Genomic DNA, 10,255 nt, shown 5'->3' with positions numbered 1-10,255 from the left:
TTTATTAATTCAAATAGTGCATCTTAATTATAAATTAGCAATCTCTTAAAAAATGTAATAAGCTCAGATTAGAATTAAATATTACTGATAGCTTTAGTAATCAAACCGCATACTTCCACAACCTCCTTTTTTCATGCTATATCTCCTCCACCTTCTTTGTATATTTTTTTTTAATCCATACGAGTTACGAATGCAGTACAAAGTACAAAAGAGGGGAGATGATTCGGATCTAATGATCTATGACCTATCGTTCACAGTACCTCAATCTTAACTACTATGCCAAAATATTTTTAGATCCTTCATTGCATATTGCATAGGAGACTAAGAGTATCCTAAAACCAATAAAGATGAAAGTTTTTTTTTTTAAGGGGGTCAATAAAGATGAAAGTTGGAAGAAGCCACTTTATACTTTATAAAGGTATCAAATTACCAAAGATATATAAAGGTTCATTTTATAGAAAATGTAAAAAAGTTTCTCTAAGTGATTTTACCTGGAAAAATAAGAGTTAATACGTGCATCTTATTGTATTTTTGAAAAAGCAGCTAGAGCCTTTTTTTCCCTTGTATAACTAGACAATTTTGGTTTACTAAACATAAGATCTTTTGTGGTTGATAGTTTAACTTAGAACTGGTATTTTCAAATACGACATAACAACACAATCGAAAACTAATACGACATGAATACGAAGTTACTTAGAGAAAATACGAAGTTGACACGACACGACAAGAAACCGACACGAGCACAACTTATTTAGATCAATTTTGATAGTTTAACTTAGAGCTGACATTTTCTAATACAACATACAATACAATCGAAACCAATACGACACAAATATGAAGTTATTGAGAGAAGACATGAAGTCGACACAACACGAAAAGAAACCAACTCGAACACAACTTATCTAGATCAATATGTTATATTATGTGATTATCCTACACTTTACATAGTTATTGATAAATTTTATAAACAACACAAAATGAACGACGAAATTAAATACGAACACAACTTGATACAACACGTTTAACATCTCTAAATTTTCACTTCGACACCACTCAACAATACATAATACATCATCTACAAATATACCCTCTAGAATTGTGAGACAACAAGTACTTCCTTCTTCTTTCTATTGCAACAATTGAGGTTACACTACTCATTCACCACTCTTTCACTATCTATAGTCACTTTTGCATAAAAAGAATATATAGTAATGTAGGGTCTTGTTAAAATGGTCTCAATATATATACTTCAAATATAAAAAATTTATAACTTTTACTAAAAAGTAAATAAAAATATTAATAATTAAAGTTATGCATTGACAATTCACAATCATGACAACTCAATTGTTGCAATAGAAAAAGAATGGAGGAAGTAAAACCTAGCTAAGTAGCCACAAAATTTTTACCATACACTCGGGTGTACCATGAGCATGGTATACCCAAGACTATTTTTCTGCTCATTGCTCATTTGAAATTATTCAAATGAGCAAATTATACTAGAGTTCCAAATAAGCGAAAGCGAAAGCGAAAGCAAAAGAGAAAGAAAAAAGAAATTATCTTTTTACTCAAAAACTCTAATTGCCAAACACCCCCATATATAGAAATACTCTCTAATGGAAGTTGTTGGACAATAATCTTTTGCGCTTATTTTCAATTCAGTTTAGTTATTCTTTGTATTTCAATTTTTCTCAATTTAAAAGAATAAACTCTAACTAAAATTTAGTCAAATGACCAAACTCGATAAACAGAAAGAAAAAACCAAGCTTGCTTGGTGGAGGTGGTGGCGAATCCCACTACCTACTTGTGTTTGGGAGTAGGGATTATCTTATATCCCCCTCTACTCTCAAGCATTAATCTGTGTAGTCGGGCTAGCTAACCTGCGATAAATGCTGATCTAGTAGGGTCATTCTCTTTACCAACGGGTCTTAGGGCCTGTTCTCCCCAGCTTATTTTCAGTTCAGTTCAGCTCCAATCAGTTCAGTTCAGTTCAGCTCCATTCTTTTATAACCATTTTGTTAAATATTATTATTATGTTGGTATAATTTATTTTACTAATTACTCTTATTATTGTTATTATTATTATTATTACTATTATTATTATTATTATTATTATTATTATTATTATTATTATTATTATTATTATCATCATTATTATCATCATCATCATCATCATCATCATCATCATCATTATTATTATTTAAATATATATCATTACTATTAAGTATTATTATTATTATTATTATATTATTATTATTATTATTATTATTATTATTATTATTGTTGTTGTTGTTGTTGTTGTTGTTTCTATATATTATTTTGTTTATTATAGCTTTATTCATTATTATTACTATTATTATTAGGAGGAACATGGTTTAGGTCAAAGCACAAATAAACCCACTTTTTTTAGCCTATAAATCAATCAAATCGCATATGGTGTAATTTTCGCGGTCCAACCCAATCATTATTTTTATTACTAAATATTTTTATATTATTAAATCTAATTATCAAAATAGTAATATTAATTTACTTCTTAGATATTATTGTTATTCTATATCATCATCAATATTAATATATTAATACAAATAATATAAAATAATTATTATTAATTATCATTATTATTATTAATTATTATTATTATTATTAATTTATGATTATTAATATATTATTTATAACTATTATTTAAAAATATCCAAAATATTATTATTATTATTCATTATTATTACTTATCATTATAATTATTATTTAATATTCATATTATTATTGTTTAAAATATTATTTATATATTTATTACATTCAATTTAATTCAGTTCAGTTCAGTTCAACTCTAATAAGTTCAATTCAATTCAGCTATTTTACGCCGAAAAGAACAGATCCGGAGAAAAAAAAAAAATTAAAGAGAAGGAAAACATAAAAACAAGAAGTGGACACAAAAGCAACAGTTATCTCAATTCTAAATTAACACATAAACAGCACCAGTGGGACCACAGTCCACAGCTTGGCTTGTAAAAAGTCCTCTACTTTTCTTACACTCTTCACTGTTTTAGTGTCTACTCTCTCTCTTCCAAAACATTCCACCGTCCTCTCTCTCTCCTAAAAATGAATTCACACCACAATCCCACCACCACTACCACCACCAACACCACCAAGAACAACCACTAACTTCCCCTCTTTCTCTCTCCTAAAATAAAAATGGGGTGTACAGCCTCAAAACTCGACAACGAAGACACAGTCCGCCGCTGCAAAGAACGTCGCCGTCTAATCAAAGACGCCGTCTTCGCTCGCCACCACCTCGCCGCCGCACACGCCGACTACTGCCGCTCTCTCCGCATCACCGGCGTCGCACTCTCTGACTTCGCCGCCGGCCAACCACTTCTAGTCGTCTCCCCTTCTACTCCATCTGTTCTCATCCACTCTCAACCTCATAAATCCCCTTTTTCTCCAACCACCGCAGGTTCGAATCTCCCTCCAATCAAAACAACTCATCATTATAATTATAATCATCAACAACAACAACAACCTCCTCCACCGCCGGAATATTCTCCGACGATCGCGGGTTCGAATCTTCCTCACATCTTATCAGCTTCAAGTGTTAAGAAATCCACTCATAATAATCATAGTAGTGGTGAAATTCATGAGAAAATTAGGGTGAAAAAGGGTATGAAATTACCACACATTTTATCGGATTCAAGTGTTTGTTCTTCTACACCGAAATCTTTTTCTGGGAAATTTGATTTTTTTCAGGCGGAGAAAGAAAAAGAAAAAGAAACGATGACGACAACGTATGTGGGTGTTCCTCATTCAAATTACTCTTCTACCCCTTCTCAAACTTCTTCTGTATGGAATTGGGATAATTTTTACCCTCCTCCTTCTCCTCCTGCTTCTGAATTCTTCCATCCTTCCCCTAAAAACGTATACCAAGGGCAGAATCGTCATTTGGGTGGTAACCAAATAGAGGAGAGAGAAAGAGAAAGAGAGAGTGAGAGGGAGGAAGTTCATTGTAGTGAATGGGGTGATCATTACAGTAGTACAACTTCAAATTCTGATGAAGAAGAAGAAGAAGAAGAGGATGAAGATAATGATGGAGATGGGGATGATGAGAGAGAAACAAGATCAGAGATTTCTGAGCTTCGAACTCGGTCTCATTTCGGGTCTTCCTCCGTTAGGAGTGAGCCTGTGGGACCGCCCCCGCCATTGAAGAAGGTGGAGGAGATGTCTGAGGATGCTGCTTCGTCGTCGTCTAGGAGCTGGAAGAATAATGGTAGGGAGGTTTGTGGGAGTGAAGAAATGAGGATTGTTGTAAGGCATAAAGATCTTCAGGAGATTGTTAACTCACTTAGGGACTATTTTGATAAAGCTGCTGCTGCTGGGGATCAGGTTTCTGAGATGTTAGAGACCGGTAGAGCTCAGCTCGATCGTAGTTTTCGACAGTTGAAGAGTATGATCTCTATGTTCATTACTACTTTTGAACTTTTCATTGATTGTTGGTGGCTATATATTTTGGCATTTCATGTTTTTGTTATTTGTGATTTTCTTTGATCTGAAATATAAGCTGCTTTTAGCCTTTTTACATATATGTGAAGACTGCATTGGTATTGGAATGACAAATTCATGTTGTTACTTGTGAACTTTAGTAGCTTGATTGAAACATGGGGGTATAGATTGATATATGAAGATGAAGTGGAATTGGAGGTTGTACAATGATTTTGATAGGTTATTTTGGTGGAAGTTTATGATTCTGGTTTGGGTTGATTAATGAATCTAGATTTGATTATATTTAGGACTTCAGTAGTTTGTTGGAGTTGTAATTGTGGGTATTTTTGGTTGAGATTGTTTGTGCTGTGGAGAGTTTTTATGCATTGTGTATTTAGTTTTGTTGTTTTTGTGGGAGTGTTGCAGAAACTGTATATCATTCAAGTGGGGTGTTGAGTAGCTTGAGCTCGAGCTGGACTTCAAAGCCTCCACTAGCGGTGAAGTATCGGCTTGATACCAGTACATTGGAAACAACAGGAGGTTCTCAAAGTCTTTGCTCAACATTGGAACGACTTCTAGCATGGGAGAAGAAGCTTTATGAAGAAGTCAAGGTGATTATTTCCAGAATTTGGTTCTTTATTGATCAACAATAGTACATTGATCTTTATCTTTGTCTTTCTTATTGGCTTTTCGATAAAGCTCCGTTAAGGTGAAAATGTGGCTGTATTGCTTGCTTTTTTTCTTTCTTTCTTGTATGGATCCATGATTGAGAAAGTTAATGGCTCAACATGCCCACTTAAATCTTGATATCGACATTTTTGAGACCCCACTTTTCTTAAAGCATGCATTTTGTGGTTCTACCGGATTGTCTTGTAGTTGGTTTCACTTTCAGGCTAAAACAAAGTGACTAAGCTGAGAATGGTTATCCTACTATAGCATTTAGACTCTTTTCTATTATCCTCTAATCCAATTTTTTTATTTAGACAAAGGTCTCTTCCGATTTGGAGACTTTTGCTGAAAGAATTTGATAAGCCCTCTAGTTTCAATTTGATTACCCCAATATCATATTTCTTTTTATGCAGGAGAAGAGAGAGGGGGGGGGGGGTTTCCAGTTCTTTTTAGCATCATTTTGTGGTTTACATCGTTCCACTTTAACCATTTACTGCAACCGGCTTTGTTATATCTTTTCTTGATATTCAAGTTTTGTCAACTAGGGCACTCAGACTGATGCAGGGGTAATATTTTTTTTTTTTGTGCTTAACACATCAAGAATATTAGCTTATGAAGTAGGCGATTGTTGTTGCTAGATTATTACCTTGACACATTTTATTTGTAAAAGTTCGCAAGGATGTAAGAGGGGGGAAAAGGAAAATAAAAGTGATAAATGGTGGAAAAGTGGGTTTTGCTTGTTTGCGATGTTTGATTGTAATGATAAATATATTATTGTGATGGTGTAAACTTTGGGAATACTTGTTCGGTTGTTCCTGGAATACATATTTTTGTAATTATTGGTTGTAATTTCCAGTTTTATCTTCATGAACTTATTCAAGTATGAAACCTAATGCTGGAAGAATCAAGAATGTCTGTTTTACTTATTAAAATGCTGATTTTAGCTTGTATGTTAATTTTATTTTTGGATATGGATGCAATGCTGATCATTATAGTGAATGAGCTGCAGGCTAGAGAAGGTGTCAAGATTGAGCATGAGAAGAAATTAGCAACTCTTCAAAGTCAGGAATATAAAGGTGATGAAATTAAGTTGGACAAAACAAAAACTTCGATAAAGAAGCTACAGTCTCTCATCATTGTGACATCCCAAGCTGTCAATACAACATCATCAGCCATCGTTGGTCTCAGGGACAGTGATCTTATCCCACAACTTGTTGAACTCTGTCACGGGTAAGCATTATTTGATCGACAATCGGACCTCTATTAGTTTGCAATCTGTTCTTGGCATCTTCATGCAGAACAAGTGCTGCATTGTGTTCGGATCTACTAACTTGTATGCATATAAGCTAGAATACCATTAACAGTGCCACCTTACTGGTTCAGCATCTTCATCGGGAACGGAATTCACTGTGTAGTCATTTTTATGCACTCCTTAAGTTTAACTTGCCGTATCTGTGACTTTACTAGCCATTGATCAAGATATTCCATTTTGAGTCTTTTAATACTTTTGGAACTTGAGACCTGGTTGCACTGATGAATCAGTGGCGGATCTAGAAAATTTATTTAGTGGGGTCAATTAAATTTATAAGAAAATACACCAAAGTTTAAAAATTATAAGAGAAAATTCCATATTTTTAGGTTTGAGTGGGGTCAATTGACCCCACAACTTGCTATGTGGCTCTGCCACTGCTGATGATCTTGCGCTCCCTGTTTAGGAGGAGTAATATAATAGAGAAGGTAGATGCCTTTAAAAACAGTTGAACCAATCTTAAGCTTTCTCTTGTAAGTTGTGGATTTAACATCTCACTCATCATTCTCCTGCATCAACTTATATTGAGCCTTGAGTCCTGATGATGATTCGTAACTGACATGTATTAATTAGTGGGAACACTTTACTCTTGTTTACTATGGAAGGAAAGATGTACCGATATTTTTTTCCCTTTTTTTGGAGGGTGAGGGTGATTGTCAAGGCAAGTGACATGACAAAACTCCAAAGAGAGCATGTGCTTTTGCAACTTGCGACCCTCTTGTCCTTTTTGGGCTGCCTTCTAGTAATTTTTACATTCATGAATGGTCCTTCTGGGCCTTTACTTAGTGGTCTATCATATTATGATTGTTGTGCCGTTTGGTAGATCACTTTTATTGTGACTGGACCCACCCTCTTTTTTCTCTAGCCAATACTTAAAAAACAAAATTGATGTTTTCAAAGTTATTGGGGTGCTTGCTGTTGGTGCTCCTGCTTTTATTTGATATGGGGCCTAGCTAACAGTTACATTGAGATCTGAATTTTAAGCCCAATCTTGTGTTGTGTCATCAATTTTGGTCATTCAGTATTCTTTGAACTGAAATAGTATAAATTTACTGACCATGTTTTGTCAGAACTGAAATGCATTGCAAGGCCCAGGTTGTTAGAGAGTAAAGAACACAGATTTTTAACCACTTAAGCATATTAGTGTGATGGTCAGTTGGATCTGTCGATATGGTGATCATTTATGTATATAAAATCATAATTTTGTTCAAATCACACATTATCCCCCTTGCATATGATTTTGACTTCATTGGCTGTAGTAGCTCTTCGGTTGAATTCATGAAGTACCTGGACAAGTTAGAGAAGATGGATTGGGAAGAACATGTAGGCTCTGTAAAAAAAATTAGGATCAATTTCTGCTATTGGCTTAAGAGTTTTCCCATAAGATCAGTTGAGTTCCTGCATGGTTTTGTTTGCATCGCAGTATTTACACCATTGGTTGCTTTAAAAAAAAAAAAGAAGCAATTGACCAGCTGGACTTCTATTAGACACTCTGACCAAAGGTCATACTAATCAATTTCTTATGTATGTTGTTCAACTTATAGGTATTCTGTTTATTATTTGACTTTTTTTAATATAACTTCTTCATATACGAACTTCTTATTTATTTTACTATTTTTTGCATTGAGATATTGTTTCTGTGCTGGAAATTCCTATTGTACCAACTAATACATTGTGATGTGTGTACGGGTTGTGTTTGCTTGGACTTCATATTCGATCTTACCAAATGTGCTTAGAAATGACGCAATCTTGTATGGAGATGCTTAGGCTTTTGAACTTCTCTAGCTTACTTTACAGGTCTAGAAGTGGATGGAAGTTCATATTTTTACTAGTTCTTTGATCAAGACATGAAAAAATCCTATATTTTTAACTCAAAATCAAGACCCATAGTGCTGTAGTTGTTTATATTACAATTTGGTTTCAGTAAATGGTTTCTGCATTCAGTGCTGTCTAAGATATGCTCTTTGATGTTACTTTGGCTGGCTTCCCCTTGGAACTTGAAAGAATTAACTTCCTTGAATCAGTCTTTCTTATTTTTAGCTGCAGCACTTAAAGTTTATTATTATTGTGTGATATTAGAATGTTGTGCTGAGATCGCATCACTCTGGTGAATGCAGGATGATGTACATGTGGAGATTGATGAATCAGTTCCATGAAGTTCAGAACCATATAGTGCAGCAAGTACGTGGTCTCATTAACCGGCTAGTGAAAGGAGATTCAACCTCTGAACTTCATCGGCAAGCAACTCGGGACCTAGAATCCGCGGTCTCTGCCTGGCATTCGAGTTTCTGCCGCTTAATCAGATACCAACGAGACTTCATCCGCTCTCTTCATGGTTGGTTCAAGCTAACCCTCCTTCCTGTTGAAAAAGAATCCACAAACATGATGCCGGAGTCCTCGGATGCATATCCCTTTTTCGACGAGTGGAAGAATGCCCTCGACCGCCTTCCTGATACCGTCACGTCAGAAGCCATCAAAAGTTTTGTTAATGTTGTTCATGTGATATCATTGAAGCAAACTGAGGAATTTAAGATCCAAAAGAGAACAGAAACGATATCGAAAGAGCTTGAGAAGAAAGCTTCTGGTGTCAGAGTTCTCGAGAAGAAGTATTACAACTCTTATTCTATGGTTGGGCTTGGTTATCCAGATGCAGGACCCGAGAACGGACAGGTACTTGACGCACGTGATCCATTGGCCGAGAAAAAAGCCGAGCTACAAGCATGCCAAAGGCGAGTAGAAGACGAGATGATGAAACATAGTAAAGCAGTGGAGGTAACTAGAGCAATGACTTTAAACAACATACAGACAGGGTTGCCGGGAGTCTTTCAAGCATTGACGAGTTTCTCATTGTTATTCATGGAGGGACTCGAGGCAGTTTGTACACGCTCCTACGCGATAAAATAGAAAGAAGAAACACTTAATATCGCTTTTGGCTTTTTTGGGGGATATTTTTTGGCATTAAGGTAAGGTAAGGTAAGCTAGGAGAGGGCTGGGAATTTTTTTTGGCTGTGGCCCTTCTTTTGTTTCCCTTTCTGAAAGGGTGTTGTATTGTCTGTAGCTGTTTGTTGTAGATATGTGGAATTTTGAAAGTTCATCTTGATGATATATTGGTTGAGGGACAGGAAATGCCCTCTTGTACAGGGAATTGCTTATACTTTATTATGTTTGTTGTCTGGTCTTTACATATTCAATATTTAATCAATAAATGACCTTCGACTTCTTTTGCAATCATTTATCTTATGACATTTTTGGCTTGATGACTTTCTCTGTAATACTCTCGATGCTATGGATTTTATCAACGCAAAACATATAATGATATTAGATGGAATATAATGGAGGATTAAATTTTAATATAATGTTTTAACATGCAGGAAAATGTAGGTGGTGTAGCATATATATCGTGACACGTGCTATTACCACTAGACCAAGTACTATTTGGTGCACCGGGTTGGTAATTGATATTAACTTCATATAGTGAGTATAGAGGTATAGTGTACTTATATACAATATAGTGGATTTTATCAACGGAAAACATATAATGATATTAGATGGAATATAATGGAGGATTAAATTTTAATATAATGTTTTAACATGCAGGAAAATGTAGGTGGTGTAGCATATATATCGTGACACGTGCTTTAACATATAGAAAGATGTAATTTATGTATGATATAGTAAGTGTCTAAATGATATAGTGAGTTTGTGCATGATATAGTGAGTGTTTGAATGACATAGTGTATTATTTAAAAATGATGTAAATTTTGCATGATATTGTATGTTTCTTAGTGATTTAGTGAGTTTCTTCAT

The 10,255-nt window shown here is 34.7% G+C and overlaps 1 protein-coding gene across 1 annotated transcript; it reads left to right on the top strand.

The window, feature by feature from the left end:
* The first annotated feature begins 2,991 nt into the window (after positions 1-2,991).
* On the top strand, positions 2,992-9,676 carry LOC104905271 (hypothetical protein). The gene is made up of 4 exons (XM_010693748.4): positions 2,992-4,435; positions 4,897-5,081; positions 6,149-6,369; positions 8,566-9,676. The coding sequence occupies exons 1-4, from the start codon at positions 3,190-3,192 to the stop codon at positions 9,350-9,352; spliced, it is 2,439 nt and encodes an 812-aa protein (XP_010692050.2). The 5' UTR covers positions 2,992-3,189; the 3' UTR covers positions 9,353-9,676.
* Positions 9,677-10,255: the final 579 nt, after the last annotated feature.

Source organism: Beta vulgaris, chromosome 1 (genome assembly GCF_026745355.1).
Source record: "Beta vulgaris subsp. vulgaris cultivar EL10 chromosome 1, EL10.2, whole genome shotgun sequence".
NCBI lineage: Eukaryota > Viridiplantae > Streptophyta > Magnoliopsida > Caryophyllales > Amaranthaceae > Beta > Beta vulgaris.
Note: the sequence above shows the minus strand (reverse complement) of the source record. Positions and strands in the feature narration are given on the sequence as shown.